We start from the raw sequence: 17,874 nt of genomic DNA on the forward strand, positions 1-17,874 counted from the left end.
TGATGGGTGATTCTTGTTGATGTTTGACAGAAAACAACAAAATTCTGTAAAGCAATTATCCTTCAATTAAAAAATAAATAAAGTGGCCTGAAAAAGTCTGTTTAAAAAAAAATCACTATATTTTAAAAGATAACGTCCATGGTACTCAGACATATGAGCAAGTACTAATTATTTAACCATATAGAAAAATCTTAATGTCCCTGTACATGCTTTTTCAGAAATATCAAGGACTAGCTTCTGCTGGAGATGAGTCAGATAAATTGGAAACTAAATAGGTTTCTCTAAGTTTTAAACTATTTATACAGGGGCAAAAAAAATGAATGTGCCTCTATTTGTTACAAAGCTTACTTCAGTTAAAATCTGGATTGTTCTTGACTGACTATAGAAGAACAAGGTATTAATGGCATCTGGATAGCTATAGGGCCTTGAGGCAAAAGAATAGAGCATCAGTGGCAAGGAAAGTTCAAAACAGAATGGCAGAGGGAGAAATCAGGGGCTCCAATGAGAGCAAGTAGAGGTTTTCCCTTCCCACTACCTCTTCCCCTCAGATTCTTGCCCTGCTCCTTCTTGGTGCTACCTTGAGAACCAGATGACTTCTTTATACCATAAGGAGGTAACAAAGACAACTACACTGGCTTGCTCTGGAGTCCCTGTCTTGGCTGCAATTCTGATAATATTCCATAGACTTGAATCAACTTATTTATAATGACTGATTGCTCTTAACAATTATTTTCTGTGTGGTAATAGAATGCTGTTTGCTTCATTTAAAATGCTGGTACAGAGAGACTGTAGTTGTGGGCACTTTAACTCAGGATATTATTGAGAATACAATTTTCAGCAGTTGGGTAGAAATGCTTTCAAATTCCATCTTCTCTTTTTTTTTTAATTTTAATTGGAGGCTAACTACAATATTGTAGTGGTTTTGCCATACACTGACATGAATCAGCCATGGGTGTACATGTGTTCCCCATCCTGAAACCCGCTCCCACCTCCCTCCCCATCCCATTCCATCTTCTTTTGGCAGTTATACTTTTTAAATAAAACTCTTTGCTGAGCATTTCAGTTTTACTAATGTAATCATGTTACATTACATGTAGCCTAACATCAAAAGGGTTCACTGCTTAATGACCAAGAACTGAGTGTGTCAGGATGTAGGAGTTGGAAATGGTTTTAAATAAAGCAATTTCAAGTGAAAAAACAAACAAACAAACAAGCAAAACAAAACACTAGATACTTTTTTCTGAATATTTGATAACCGATTTAAAAGCAAAAACCGCCCTCAATTTCAGCATCCCTGGGTCTATCAGTTTCCCATCAGTTTTTATAAGCCTTATGAAGATATAATTTATGTCCCATATGATTTATCCATTTAATTCACTCGTCTTTTCATTTCTTCTTCTTTCAAGAAGAGTCATTTAATTAACATGTTTGGTACTTTGCAGGGGACAGGCCATTTCAGCTTTACACCACCCCATGCTCTTTTTGTTAATTTTTTAAATGTATTTATTTAATTGGAGGATAATTACTTTACAATATTGTGATGGCTTTTGCCATACATCAACATGAATTGACCATAAGTATACATAGGGTGCTCCCAATCCTGAACCCCTCTCCCATCTCCTTCCCTACCCTATCCCTCTAGGTTGTCCCAGAGCACTGGCTTTGGATGCCCTGCTTCATGCATTGAACTTGCACTGGTCATCTATTTTACGAACTGTAACGCATATATTTCAGTGCTATTCTCTCAAATCATCCCACCCTCTCATTCTCTCACTGAGTCCAAAAGTCTGTTCTTTACACCTGTGCCTCCTTTGCTGTCCTGCATATAGGATTGTTGGTACCATCTTTCTAAATTACATAAATATGTGTTAATATACTGTATTTGTCTTTCTTTTTTTGACTTGCTTCACTCTGTATAATAGGCTCTAAGTTCATCCACCTCATTAGAACTGACTCAAATGTGTTCGTTTTTATAGTTGATTAATATTCCATTGTGTATATGTACCTCAACTTCCTTATCCATTCACCTGCCAATGGATATCTAGATTGCTTCCAACAGTCCTAGCTATTGTAAATAGTGCTGCAATGAAGAGTGCACTCCCATGCTCTTTTATATATAAAGGTTATCAGCCCCAGAAGACAACATAGACTTCAGGCAGAATCTTGCCACAGACGGGGAATGGATCACCTTAACATTTTTTATTTCATTTTATAATTGTGAAATCAGTACATCTTGAGGAATTTATTTGGAGAATTCAGAGAAAGATAAAGAATCAATATCTATATCTATTACCTATTAGCCACTAGCAAGAGGTAACAACTCTTCTCAAGTTAAAGTTTTTCATATGTGTGTGGTGTGGGGTTCTATTTAGATTTCTGTATAGAAATCTATATAGACAATAGGTCATGTCTATAAATAATATAATTGGCTTTCAAAATATAACTGGTAGTAAGAATTCCTTCTTATAGCTATACCATCATTTATTAAATATCCCTGCATTGTTGGATGTTTAGGCGGCTTCAAACTTATTGCTATCATCAATAAATCTGTGATGGATGTCCTTGAATATTTCTCTGAAAACCTCCTTACAATTTTCTTTAAACTCCTGGATGTAGTATTTTGAGACCTTATCTGTTCACAAGCTTATATCTATAACAAGTTTTAAAGTCTATTTATTTGTATTTGGAGAAATTTACTCAAGTTTACTATCTCATCTAGTGCCCACGATAATTAATGCCATCTTGTAAGTTCTTTTTGAGCCATTCAAATACTCCTTTGCAGAGTTTCCAGTAAAAAAATCAGAAAATGTATCATAAAGTAGAGGAGGGGGGAAGTCCTTCCAGCACTTTTTTTTAATTCAAGATAAAGTAAATTTGGCGTGATACCTTAGTGACCTAAAAGGACGTATGATACTCAGTATATAAGGGGGCTTCTCATTCATTCTGACCTGGCATACCACATTATTTTTAGGACTGTCCTAACTATCCTGTCAGAGATGTATACTATGTGCCCTTGGTTTTGTGTGTGTATGTATGTATGTCAAAGACAAAGTATATGCTACTCATCTTTAAAATACGTGTAAGTATGACTTATGAAATACATACAACAGAAACATGATTGAAATGTACCTGCCTTTTTTTTGCAATATAATATGCAACCCCTGATGTTACTATCTTGATTTAAAGCACATTAGTAATATACTAAGAGAAGATTGTCTGCAATCTGCACACTCGGGGAAGAACTATGACATTTATATTTGTTCCATCCACAGTCATAAATATAAAGCCCACACTCATACACAGTACTCATTAATCTTCAAGTTTTGTAATAAAGGTAAATCATTCTAAAATAAGCAATTATTAATTAATCAAATCAGAAATAAATTTGGGAGGAAATGCACTTAGGTGAAGGATGAGGAGACAGGGCTGGAAACACTTCTCTGACTACATAAATGGGTGAGAAGAAAGGAACTGCACAGAAAGCTGCCTGAGGAGATCTGTGGCTGCAGTGACTCCTTCCTTCCCATCCCTCTCCTTTAGAACCAAAGCCACACCTCAAACAGGTAGCTAGGTGCACACTCAGGTTCTCCACAGCCTCCTCCTCAATCACCACCTCTGTACAGATTATTACACAAGTGTTGATATGTGATACTTCATCCCTGAATTTAAAAAAACCTGTTTTTGGTTTCCTGTATTTTAATTAGATATTTAATTAGATATGTGGTGTTATCGCAAAGCCACAACTAATGACTGACTATAGATCTATTGAAATCATTTCACTTTCTGCCAGTCAACACACATTTAGGATAAACATTCAGCAATACTGCAAATGTGAATATACCACAGGAATGATGACTTCACCAAAGAAGGGCTCATACTTCTACCCACAATAGAGAGCAAACCCATAGTATTTTCTCGTTCTTTCACTGGAGACAGTCATCATTTCTCAGATGTTTCTCAGCCTCCTCCCTATCTTACCTTTGAATTCTGCAGGTGTAAGCTCTGAGTCAGCGGTGCTGATGCAATGCCATATTAAGCCTTCATGAAGTGGAACAGCCCCAAACAAGGTTTGAAGAAGAATCAAAGTCTGATTGGATCCTGAAGAGATCATCTGCCCCGATGAAAGCTCTCTTCGTTTTAGGGAAAAAAAGCCTTAAACCAAGATAAGCACCTGACTTTTAAAGAAGGAAATGTATTCATTTAACATGAGTTTTCTAGTTCCCAATGTAAGGTTCTTCACGAGGTACAAGAAATACAAAGATAAATAAGGCATGGACCCAGTTACTGGAGATCACAACATGATATGAATAACATCAGTACTGTCCCACTTGTAATTCATACTGTTTTTTACTCATCACACATCTCATCTAGGTCCTCTGTATTTCCATTCTCCTTCTCCTCTTTTATTATTTTGTTACACTTCAAAATTTGCAATGTGATGCTTGAAAGAGACTTTTCTACTTTAAATAAAGGCACCCACTGTCATCCCATGTTAGTATCATGTATTTAAAATTTACATAATATTAAGGCTTATTTTATGCCCTATATGGATATTGTTAGATAGCTTTTTTTTTAACAACTATAAACAATGACTTGATACAGCCTCATATAAAGTTCAGTTCAGTTCAGTTTAGTTGCTCAGTCGTGTCCATGCGACCCCATGAATTGCAGCATGCCAGGGCTCCCTGTCCATCACTAACTCCCGGAGTTTAGTCAAACTCATGTCCATTGAGTCAGTAATGCCATCCAGGCATCTCATCCTCTGTCATCCCCTTCTCCTCCTGCCCACAATCCCTCCCAGCATCAGGGTCTTTTCCAATGAGTCAACTCTTCACATGAGGTGGCCAAAGTATTGGAGTTTCATCCTCAGCATCAGTCCTTCCAATGAACACACAGGACTGATCTCCTTTAGGATGGACTGGTTGGATCTCCTCGCAGTCCAAGGGACTTTCAAGAGTCTTCTCCAACACCACAGTTCAAAAGCATCAATTTTTTGGCGCTCAGCTTTCTTAGGCCTACTAAAAAATTAATAAACTAGAAAGAGATAAGTCCACAGAAGGCATGGTTTTAAAAATTGCCTATATCTCCTCTGTAGTCCAGAGTCAGTTTACTGGAGTCAGTTGTTGAAGTTAGTCATAATATTCAAGGGCCATAATATTCAAGTCATAATATCCAAAATGGCACAGAAGCTGTAGAGTAGATTTTAAACTATCTACTGATACACAAGGAAAATACCATGGCTTTAGGCACCATTCTTTATTAAATATGGATTAAATATCCTAGAATCTATTGTCTTTTCATGCAGAGACAATAATTTGCTAAGAGAGGAATTTGCTGTTGTTTGTTTGTTGTTTAGTCACTGAGTTGTGTCTGACTATTTGCAACCCCATGGACTGTAGCCAGTCAGATTCCTCTATCCACGTGATTTCCCAGGTGGAATATTGGAGTGGGTTGCCATTTCCTATTCCAGGGGATCTTCCCAACCCAGGGATTGGATCCATGTCTCCTGCATTGGCATTGGTAAATGGATTATTTACCACTGAGCCACCAGGGAAGCCCAACAGAGGGATAAAGGACTTTTAATGGTTACTACCATGGTTACGAACGTCATGACCATGTCTGCCTTAATCAGACCTTCCAGAGTTGATGGACACCATAGGAGTAGAATTATAAATAGAAAAAATATATTGGATGAACAGAAAAATAGCCCAAATGAATAGGAAAAACTACAGAGTATATTTAAAGCATGTAGAATTTTCATTTCTGATCCTACTTAAAAAAAAAAAGAATGAATTTAAGTCAATAGATTATTCAAGCAAAAATTAAGCAGATCAGGCTCAGAAAATAGATATGAGACCATAAAGTACTGAGAAAATAATCTGTTCCTATTTTTACAAAGCATGAGAAATGCAGGTACTGAAATCAGGCTTTCTCTGAAGAAAAAAAATTATTTGACAATAAAATAGGCTGTGAGAATTAAGACTGGATAAAGCAGGTCAACTGGGAAATTTAACCAAACTATATAATGGAAATCAAATGCATTGAATTATAAAGAAAAATTATGACAAATTTACTGTGAACATACCAGAAACACAAGCATGAACAGAAAATATAAGCTGTGAGACATATTTATTAATGATTTTTAAGTTTATATGTGGAAAGATTCAACATTTATGAATTTAAGATAATCATTCTGTTTTTAGAGTATAATTTTGTCTCTACTATTATGGGTGTATGGAACTTATGCCAACCAACCAGCATCAGATATGACATAACTATGCAATCCACACAACTTTGCTATAAAAAAGTTGTTTGATAACACTTGTGTAAAGCATAAAATATGCCTTAATATTATTAATAGGTAAAATTTAAATACATTAGGCTAACACAAGATGATATGGAATGCCTTTATTTAAAAAACTCCTCTTAGAAACCAGATCTGAAAGAGACACGTGCACCCCAATGTTCATCGCAGCACTGTTTATAATAGCCAGGACATGGAAGCAGCCTAGATACCCATCAGCAGATGAATGGATAAGGAAGCTGTGGTACATATACACCATGGAATATTACTCAGCAGTTAAAAAGAATTCATTTGAATCAGTTCTAATGAGATGGACAAAACTGGAGTCCATTATACAGAGTGAAGTAAGCCAGAAAGATAAAGAACATTACAGCATACTAACACATATATATGGAATTTAGAAAGATGGTAATGATAACCCTATATGCAAAACAGAAAAAGAGACACAGAAGTACAGAACAGACTTTTGAACTCTGTGGAAGAAGGTGAGGGTGGGATGTTTCAAAAGAACAGCATGTATATTATCTATGGTGAAACAGATCACTAGCCCAGGTGAGATGCATGAGGCGAGTGCTCGGGCCTGGTGCACTGGGAGGACCCAGAGGAGTCGGGTGGAGAGGGAGGTGGGAGGGGGGATCGGGATGGGGAATATGTGTAACTCTATGGCTGATTCGTGTCAATGTATGACAAAACCCACTGAAATGTTGTGAAGTAATTGGCCTCCAACTAATAAAATAAAATTAAAAAAAAAAAACTCCTCTTAAACATCACATTGTGAATTTTGAAGTGTAACAATATAATAAAAGAGGAAGAGAATGGAATTGATTATATAAATACTTGTTTTGTCTAAACAAACTCACTTTAAGTGGTTTTATCCATGCCTCAGTGTCTAGTACCATTGATGCTAATGACTTCCAATGTCAGTCCAGATTAGAGTTATCTTCCTAACCCCAAATCCACATATCTCAGGCCTCTACTGGATTTCTCCACTTGAATATACTGTGAGTGTTTCAAACTCAACAAGTTCAAATGAGATTCATCATCACCTCCCACCCTCTCATTTCTCCACACAATCCTTGCTTCCCTGCATGCTCTCCCTTGTTAATGGTAACACCATATGCCCAGGATCCAAAGCCAGAAAGTCTACTCGACTTTTTCTTTCTCTGGCTGATTTTCTACTATTTCTTATATTAGCTTAGAACCACATCAATGCTACTCCCAACCGCATCCCTGCCCATGGGCTACCAGAGTAACCCTTCAAAGATTTAAATATCATCATGTTATTCCAATGCTTACTATTTAAAGTTTACCCTTTCCCCAACCCTTCACTCCTGGTAATGGTAAGTTTGTTCTTTAAGTATGTGAGTCTGTTTCTGTTTTGTAAATAAGTGTATTTGTATCTTTTTTTTTTTTTTGATTCTGCATTTAAGTGATATCATGAAATATTTGTCTTTCTCCATCTGAATTAGGGAGTTTGGAATTGACATGCACACACTGCTATATTTAAAATGGATAATCAACAAGGACCTACTGTATAGCAGAGGGCACTCTGTTCAATATTATTTAACAATCTAAATGGGAAAAGAATGCAGGAGACATAGGTTCGATCACTTGGTGGGGAAGATCCCCTGCAGGAGGAAATGGCAACCCATTCCAGTATTCTTGCCTCGAAAATCCCATGGACAGAAGAGCCTGGCAGGCTGCAGTCTGTGGGATCACAAAGAGTCAGACACAACTGAGTGACTAAGAACACACACTACATGTAAAGTAGATAATCAACCAGGACTTACTGTATAGCACAAGGAACTCTGCCCAGTTCTCTGTAATAACCTATACGGAAAAAGAGTCTGACTACATACACATATATTTATAACTGAATCACTTTGCACCTGAAACTATCACCACATTGTTAATCACCTATACTACAATAGAAAATAAAAAGTTAAAAGGAAATAATAAAGGAAGTTCTTCAGGTTAAGAGAAAATGATATGAAAAATGAGAAATATATACATATTTATGAAATATTTTTCTCATTAAATTTTATTTTAAATATAATTGACTATTTAGCAAATATAACAGCAATTTATCATGGAGTTTACTACTATACACAAGTAAAATGTACAACAGTAGCACAGAAGATGGAAGGGGAAAATGTAAGTATGTTTTTGTAAGTTTCTTACATTAAAAGTGAAGTGGTATGTTACAAAAATAAATAAAGTTTAATCCATAATTTACGTGATAAAATCCAAATCTCTTCATTTATCTTGCTGTCTGGTTCTTTCTGATGGCTATTTCATCTTTCACCACTCACAGAGAAGCATCATTTTGAAAGAGTTAACATTTTAACATTCAAGAAATCAGTCCTGAATATTCATTGGAAGGACTGATGCTGAAGCTGAAACTCCAATACTTTGGCCACCTGATGCAAAGAACTAACTTACTGGAAGAGACCCTGATTCTGGGAAAGACTGAAGGCAGGAGGAGAAGGGGACGACAGAGGATGAGATGGTTGGATGGCATCACCGACTTGATGGACATGAGTTTGAGTAAGCTCCAGGAGTTGTGATGGACAGGGAGGCCTGGTGTGCTCCAGTCCATGGGGGTCCCGAAGAGTCAGACACGACTGAGCAATTGAACTGAACTGAACATTTTTTTATACATGCACAGTATTTTACTGGAGTAGAAAGTAGCACCCCATTCAAGAATTCTTGCCTGCAAGGTTCAATGGGCAGAGGAGCCAAGTGGGTTACAATCCTTGGGGTCACGAAGAGCCAGACAAGTCTGAGAAACCACGCACACACACATAGTGGTTTACAGCTTTAAACTTCTGGAAGTCCCCAGGGGATTTCTGCTCACTCTGTGGGATGGGACCCCACTCAACCATTTCGCCTGCAGGGTCAGTGAAACATAGCTGTCACTCCTCAGTGACACATCCTCTGCCTCTCTCTATGTCTGTCTGTCTGTCTCTGTTTCTCTCTGTTTTTCTCCATCTTTGTCTGTGTGTCTCTGTCCCTCTTGGCCTCTGTCTCTCTATCTCTCTACTATCAGTCTTTCTGTTTCTCTCTTTGATAAGACAACCGGACATAAACATATCTACCCACAAATACTTCTAATACTGTATCAGCAAACTGTATTATACTAATTTGTACATCTTTCTCCTCTGCTAGGCTCTGAATTTCCCAAGAGCTGAATCTATAATTTATGTATCTTTGTTTTCCAGCACCTGATGGAGAGCAAAATTAATATCTTTTCAAAGAAAGAACGAGCCTGAGGATATATGTACAGATTTAATTCTGTACAGCGCTGCAGCACTTTTTACAATCACAGTAAATTGGAAATAACATACTTATCCATCAACAGAAAATGGATACTCAGTCAACTGAGTATTATACAACTAGTGCTGCATGTATTTATATGGGCAAATCTCCAAAGCATGATGTTAACCAGAACAAAGCAAGTTGCAGAAACGTACAGCATGTAGAAATTGAAAATACAATATTTAGATATGACAAACCTGATTGATGCTTGCAACATTGTTCTTTTGCTATATTTAAAAAGCACATTTTAAATATTTCATGATGTAAAATGTTTAAAGACATGCCATAAAAACATAACAAAGCAATAATTCCAACCAGGGATTGAACCCAGGCCCTTGGCAATGAGAGTATAGAGTTCTAACCACTGGACCACCAGGAAATTCCCAAGCCCTGTGCTTTTTACACTACTCTATACCATTGAAAATAATTGAAAAAAGTTGAGACAAATGACAAATTTAGGAAAGCAGAAAGGAATTATAAATGGAGAAACAGAGGCCAAAGGGGACAAGATAAAGAATCAGACATAGGATACAGGAAGAAGAGTAGCTTCAGTCGGACCGTGAAATGGGTGAGCATCCATTCAGGAAGCAGCCAGGACTGTGAGTGAGCAAGCTCCACTCCCGAGCTGCATGAGCTTCCGCTGGTGGAGTAGAGCATTTCCGCGCCCGACCCCTGGGAACTTCCAGTCATCCTGAAATTTACTAACCTGGCTTCAAGGAGGAGGAAGCCTACCAGAGGGAAAGCTCTGAGCTTAGGATGTTGTGTAATGGGAGTGTGTCTAAAACTTGATAATACGATGTGAGAAGCAGTGGAAAGAAGTTAGTTGGTCAGCTGGCATTTTATGACAAGTAAGTATGAATATTCCAAATTACTGAATTGCCCATTTATCCTGCTTTATATTACAGTGTCTATCATTAAAAGTGTTGCAATAGAGACGCTTCAGTTACGACTGTGAAGGTTCATTCATCACGCTGGCAGAGACAGCTTAGTGGACAAAACACCAGCTTTCACCGGCTATGACGCTCTGCAGCCAGAAGTTCATATGCTAGTGGCATTGACTCAGCAGTTCATCTTCTGAATGAAGCTAATTCCACAGAGTTTACTCAGATGGGTGGAGGGTCCTTTGGATAATGTCTGGGAAAAACATTGCCTATCTTGTCTGGATAAGCAAGATTCCTACAACTTTTACAAACTAAAGATTTCCCCCAGCTTCCTGTAAGCATGAGATGTGGGTGAGCTAAAGGCCTTATCCATATTCTTAAAATTGGTTCCTTAATCTGGCTACTTTCCCCTATTTTATCATTATCTTACACAAAGCCAATTTAGCCTTCCCCTAAACTACTTCTTTTCATTCAACTAATACTCTATTTATATTTTTGTTCTTAAAGTTTCTATGTTATATTGGAGTATAGTTGATCCACAATGTTGTATTAGTTTCAGGTGTTCAGCAAGGTGACTCAGTTATGCATATACATATATCTATCCTTTTTCAGACTCTTTTTCCATATAGGTTATTACAGAGTATTGAGTAGAGTTCCTTGGGCTTTACACTAAGTCCTGGTTGATTATCTATTTTACAGAGTGTGTGTGCTTAGTTAGGCACTCAGTTGTGTCTAACTCTTGTGACCCCATGGACTGCAGCCTGCCAGGCTCCTCTGTCCGTGGATCTCGAGGCAAGAATACTGGAGTGGGTTGCCATTTCCTCCTCCAGAGGATCTTCCTGATCCAGGGATCAAACCTGCATCTCCTATGTCTCCTGCATTGCAGGCAATTTCTTTACCAACTGAGCCATCTTAATCCTAACCTTCTAATTTATACCTCCCCTTCTAATTTATACCTTCCCCTTTTCTTTCTCCTTTCTTACTATATTTTAGATGTCTATAACAGTCTCCTTATTTTCTTCAACCTGCTCATAAGTTTTAATCTTAAAAATGTTTTAAACTTTAAAATCAATCCATTCATCCACCTAATGACATGAACTGATTTTTTATAAACATATCTTTCACCTTTATGGCTTTATCAATTTACAGTGACAAAGTAGGAAGTTTCAGTTCAGTCATTTCAGTTCAGTTGCTCAGTCATGTCCGACTCTTTGCGATCCCATGAATCGCAGCACACCAGGCCTCCCTGTCCATCACCAACTCCCAGAGTTTAGTCAAACTCATGTCCATCGAGTCGGTGATGCCTACCAACCGTCTCATCCTCTGTCGTCCCCTTCTCCTCCTGCCCCCAATCTCTCCCAGCATCAGGGTCTTTTCATGTGAGTCAACTTTTCTCATGAGGTGGCCAAAGTATTGGAGTTTCATCCTCAGCATCAGTCCTTCCAATGAACACCCAGGACTTATCTCCTTCAGGATGGACTGGTTGGATCTTCTTGCAGTCTAAGGGACTCTCAAGACTCTTCTCCAACACCACAGTTCAAAAGCATCAGTTCTTCAGTGCTCAGCTTTCTTCACAGTCTGACTCTCACATCCATACATGACCACTGGAAAAACCATAGCCTTGACCAGATGGACCTTTGTTGGCAAAGTAATGTCTCTGCTTTTTAACATGCTATCTAGGTTGGTCATAACTTTCCTTCCAAGAAGTAAGTGTCTTTTAATTTCATGCCTGCAATCACCATCTGCAGTGATTTTGGAGCCCCCCAAAATAAAGTCTGACACAGTTTCCACTGTCTCCCCATCTATTTCCCATGAGGTGATGGGACCAGATGCCATGATCTTACTTTTCTGAATGTTGAGCTTTAAGCCAAGTTTTTCACTCTCCCCTTTCACTTTCCTCAAGAGGCTCTTTAGTTCCCCTTCATTTTCTGCCATAAGGGTGGTGTCATCTGTGTATCTGAGGTTATTGATATTTCTCCCGGCAATCTTGATTCCAGCTTGTGCTTCTTCCAGCCCAGCATTTCTCATGATGTACTCTGCATGTAAGTTAAATAAGCAGGGTGACAATATACAGCCTTGACGTACTCCTTTTCCTATTTGGAACCAGTCTGTTGTTTCATGTCCAGTTCTAACTGTTGCTTCCTGACCTGCATACAGGTTTCTCAAGAGGCAGGTCAGGTGGTCTGGTATTCCCATCTCTTTTAGAATTTTCCACAGTTTATTGTGATCCACACAGTCAAAGGCTTTGGCATAGTCAATAAAGCAGAAGTAGATGTTTTTCTGGAACTCTCTTGCTTTTTCGATGATCCAGTGATATTGGCAATTTGATCTCTGGTTCCACTGCATTTTCTAAAACCAGCTTGAACATCTGGAAGTTCACGGTTCACATATTGCTGAAGCCTGGCTTGGAGAATTTTGAGCATTACTTTACTAGCTTGTGAGATGAGTGCAATTGTGTGGTAGTTTGAGCATTCTTTGGCATTGCCTTTCTTTGGGATTAGAATGAAAACTGGCCTTTTCCAGTCCTGTGGCCACTGCTGAGTTTTCCAAATTTGCTGGCATATTGAGTGCAGCACTTTCACAGCATCATCTTTTAGGATTTCAAATAGCTCAACTGGAATTTAATCACCTCCACTAGCTTTGTTCATAGTGATGCTTCCTAAGGCCCACTTGACTTCACATTTTTCTAGGATGTCTGGCTCTAGGTGAGTGATCACACCATTGTCATTATCTGGGTCATGAAGATCTTTTTTATACAGTTCTTCTGTGTATTTTTGCCATCTCTTCTTAATATCTTCTGCTTCTCTTAGGTCCAGACCATTTCTGTCCTTTATAAACCCATCTTTCATGAAATGTTCCCTTGATATCTCTAATGAAGAGATCTCTAGTCTTTCCCATTCTGTTGATTTCCTCTATTTCTTTGCATTGATCACTGAGGAAGGCTTTCTTATCTCTCCTGGCTATTCTTTGGAACTCTGAAGTCAAATGGGAATATCTTTCCTTTTCTCCTTTGCTTTTCACTTCTCTTTTTTGCAGCTATTTGTAAAGCCTCCTCAGACAGTCATTTTGCTTTTTTGCATTTCTTTTCCATGGGGATGGTCTTGATCCCTGTCTCCTGTACAAGGTCACGAACCTCCATCCACAGTACATCAGGTACTCTATCAGATCTAGTCCCTTAAATCTATTTCTCACTTCTACTGTATAGTCATAAGGGATTTGATTTAGGTCATACCTGAATGGTCTAGTAGTTTTCCCTTCTTTCTTCAATTTAAGTCTGAATTTGGCAATAAGGAGTTCATGATCTGAGCCACAGTCAGGTCCAGGTCTTGTTTTTGCTGACTGTATAGAGCTTCTCCATCTTTGGCTGCAAAGAATATAATCAGTCAGATTTTGGTGTTGACCATCTGGTGATGTTCATGTGTAGAGTCTAATCTTGTGTTGTTGGAAAAGGGTGTTTGCTATGACCAGTGAGTTCTTTTGGTAAAATTCTATTAGCCTTTGCCCTGCTTCATTCTGTACTCCAAGGCCAAATTTGCCTGTTACTCCAGGTGTTTCTTGGCTTCCTACTTTTGCATACCAGTCCCCTATAATGAAAAGGACATCTTTTTTGGGTGTTAGTCTAAAAGGTCTTGTAGGTCTTCATAGAACCATTCAACTTCAGCTTCTTCAGCATTACTGGTTGGGGCATAGGCTTGGATTACCATGATATTGAATGGTTTGCCTTGGAAATGAACAGAGATCATCCTATCATTTTTGAGATTGAATCCAAGTACTGCATTTTGGACCCTTTTGTTGACCATGATGGCTACTCCATTTCTTCTAAAGGATTCCTTAGAATTCTGTGGAATTCTAAGGGATCACATGGACCACAGCCTTGTCTAACTCAGTGAGACTAAGCCATGCCATGTGAGGCCACCCAAGACAAATGGGTCATGGTGGGGAGGCCTGACAGAATGTGGTCCACTGGAGAAGGGAATGGCAAACCACTTCAGTATTCTTGCCTTGAGAACCCCATGAACAGTATGAAAAGGCAAAGTGATAGGATACTCAAAGAGGCACTCCCCAGGTCAGTAGGTGCCCAATATGCTACTGGAGATCTGTGGAGAAATATCTCCAGAAAGAATGAAGGGATGGAGCCAAAGCAAAGACAATACCCATTTGTGGATGTGACTGGTGATAGAAGCAAGGTCCAATGCTGTAAAGAGCAATATTGCATAGGAACCTGGAACATTAGGTCCATGAATCAAGGCAAATTGGAAGTGGTCAAACAGGAGATGGCAAAAGGAAGTTTAGTAGTCATAAAAATAATGTTATCTCTAAGTGAATCAACCAATATCTTAGACTAACAATTTCATCCTTATAAAAGTATTCTTAAATATTTATCAGTTAAGTTTATATCAACTTGAAGAAATCCTTGCTCCAACTGTAATCTCAAGATGAATTACAGGACATATTTACTGAGTACCAACTATGGGTCTGGCTAAAAAAAGAGCCAGCAACAACAACAAAAACCAGACCTGTCCCTGCTCTAGTCTAGTGAAGGTGACAGACAGCCATACACAGGTGTTAAGTGCTATAAGCATGGTACAGAATAATACCCTAGAAACAGACTCATGCTTTCTGTGAACTCAGAGGTAGCTATAGAGACTTAAACTTCTTATTTCTAAATGCAGTTTGACAATCTGATTTTCAGATTTGAGCTTCTGTGTGTTAGTCACTCAGTCATGTCCTGACTCTTTTGACCCCATGGACTGTAGCCTGCCAGGCTCCTCTGTCCATGGAATTCTCCAGACAAGAATACTGGAGTGGGTAGCCATTCCCTTTTTCAGGGAATCTTCCCGATCAAGGGATGGAACCTTTGTCTCATTAGGTCTCCTGCATTGGCAGGCAGGTTCTTTACCGCTAGTGCTACTTGGGAAGCAGTCTGACGATCTGATTTTCAAATCTGAGCTTCTAAATTAGTCCAATTCTTGATTTTTGAAAGTAGATATTTAAAAAGTAAGTGATGCACAGTTAAACCTATGGTAATTTGAGAAACTGGAGGGGCGAGGTTAATATAAGCTAATTTTATTCATGCCCCGGGATCTTCACAAAATGATTTCCTTTTCTACCTTTTTCTTGTTCAAGCCCATTCTGAGATTTCATCATTACATTCTGCACTGTCATTTCTCAAACATTATTAAACTTTCTGGTACAGTACACCCTGCTCCTCCTTCTACTGTTCCCGACTTTTAGATGCAACTGCTTCCATATATGCTGACGTCTTCGTTATGATAATGATCCAGCCCTCCCTGTCCCAGCAACTCTATTAGATCACTATCTCCTTCTTTAATACCCACTGCTAATTGTATTTATTTATTCCCCACACATGATGATGTGGTCATTTCAGAAATATTTCATTCTTATTGTCTGGTTATATGGAATTTCTTTTTTACATTAATTTATACTTTACTGTAATTTACCAATATCTACATATTTTACCCTTAAATTCTCCTGGTGTTTATTAAGGAAGTGGAAATGTAGCAATCTTTAGCTATTTCTTATAATTCTCAATTTTCTTCCCTGAAATTTCCCATTATCCAAATATTTATTTCTTGGGGATGACGGGAGGGCTTTGTATAGGGCAGTCTTCCAGGTTTCAGAATACTTTAGTATCTATTAATGGTTGGAGGCGTTAGAACTAGAACACAAGGCAGAAGCAAGACCTGACTGCACTGCTCTCATTCAAAATGTCTTCTCCCTCAGGATAGGGGCGAAGCGTGCCCAGCTGGCTGTTTGCAGTAGGTGCACGCCTGACTGGCGCCCCCTGGTGGTAAGTGGCTATCCTGAGCAGGATGGGGGCTGCTTACAGTATCCACGGAGGCTCTACCGCTAGAAGCCTGAGTACCTCCTGGCTTAGTGGCTCAGATGGTAAGGAATCAGCCTGCAGTGCAGGAGACCTGGGTTAGATCCCAGATAGGGAAGATCCTCTGGAAAAAGGAATGGCTGCCCACTCCAGTATTCTTGCCTGGACAATTCCACGGACAGAGAAGCCTAACGAGCTATATATAGTTAAAGCAGTTCAAAAGAGTCGGACGTGACCGATTGACTATCACTTTCACTTGTTCATTTTACATAGGCTTGGCTCCTCCTTTCCTTTCTCTTATTTTCCTTTGTCTTTTCGTGTCTTATTTCTAATGCCTTGTATTCAATGCTGATTTGTTGTTTTTGTTCAGTCGTTCAGTCATGTCTGACTCTTTGCGACCCCATGGACCGCAGCACGCCAGGATTCCCCGTCCTTCAGCATCTCCTGGAGCTTGTTTAAACCCATGTCCATTGAGCCGGTGATGCCATCCAACCATCTCGTCCTCTGTCGTCCGCTTCTCCTCCTGCCCTCAATCTTTCCCAGCATCAGGTTCTTTTCCAATGAGGCAGCTCTTCCCATCAGGTGGCCAAAGTACTGTAGCTTCAGCTTCAGCATAAGTCCTTCCAATGAATATTCAGGACTGATTTCCTTTAGGATGGACTGGTTGGATCTCCTTGCAGTCCAAGGGACTCTCAAGAGCTTCTCCAACACCACAGTTTGAAAACATCAATTCTTAGGTGCTCAGCCTTCTTTATAGTCCAACTCTCACATCCATACATGACTACTGGAAAAAGATAGCTTTGACTAGATGGGACTTTTGTCGGCAAAGTAATGTCTCTGCTTTTTAATATGCTGTCTAGGTTTGTCATAGCTTTTCTTTCAAGAAGCAAGCATCTTTTAATTTCATGGCTGCAGTTACCATCTGCAATGATTCTGGAGCCCCCCAAAATAAATTCTCTCACTGTTTCCACTGTTTTCCTGTCCATTTGCCATGAACTAATGGGATGGGATGCCATGATCTTAGTTTTCTGAATGTTGGGTTTTAAGCCAACTTTTTCACTCTACTCTTTCACCTTCATCAAAAGGCTCTTGAGCTCCCTCTGCCATAAGGGTGGTGTCATCACATATCTGAGGTTATTGATATTTCTCCCGGCAATCTTGATTCCATCTTGTGCTTCATCCAGCCCAGCGTTTCTCATGATGTGCTCTGCACAGAAGTTAAACAAGCAAGGTGACAACATACAGCCTTGACGCACTCCTTTCCCAGTTTGGAACCAAGTCAGTTGTTCCACGTCTGGTTCTAACTGTTGCTTCTTGACCTGAATACAGGTTTTTTGGGAGATAGGCAAGGTGGTCTGGTATTTCCATCTCTTGAAGAATTTTCCACAGTTTGTTGTGATTCACACATTCAAAGGCTTTAGCATAGTAAATGAAGCAGAAGTAGATGTTTTTCTGGAAATCTCTTGCTTTTTCTATGATCTAACAGATGTTGGCAATTTGATCTCTTGTTCCTTTGCCTTTTACAA

The 17,874-nt window shown here is 39.0% G+C and overlaps 1 protein-coding gene across 6 annotated transcripts in view; it reads right to left on the bottom strand.

Annotated features, from left to right (window-relative positions):
• Positions 1-17,874, bottom strand: part of MTHFD2L (methylenetetrahydrofolate dehydrogenase (NADP+ dependent) 2 like) — a 149,965-nt gene that overhangs the window by 63,665 nt on the left and 68,426 nt on the right. Inside the window, exon 8 of one of the 6 annotated variants that reach the window (XM_065914424.1) lies at positions 13,736-13,867. The exons of 4 other annotated variants lie outside the window; for them this stretch is intronic. In XM_065914424.1, coding sequence (XP_065770496.1) covers positions 13,767-13,867 — 101 coding nt within the window. In that variant the 3' untranslated portion in view covers positions 13,736-13,766. Of the gene's footprint in view, positions 1-13,735; positions 13,868-17,381; positions 17,556-17,874 lie in introns of those variants that run through there. One more of the 6 variants, XM_065914423.1, reaches the window with a different exon arrangement.

The sequence above is a fragment of the Muntiacus reevesi genome, chromosome 22 (genome assembly GCF_963930625.1).
Source record: "Muntiacus reevesi chromosome 22, mMunRee1.1, whole genome shotgun sequence".
In the NCBI taxonomy this organism is placed as follows: Eukaryota; Metazoa; Chordata; class Mammalia; order Artiodactyla; family Cervidae; genus Muntiacus; species Muntiacus reevesi.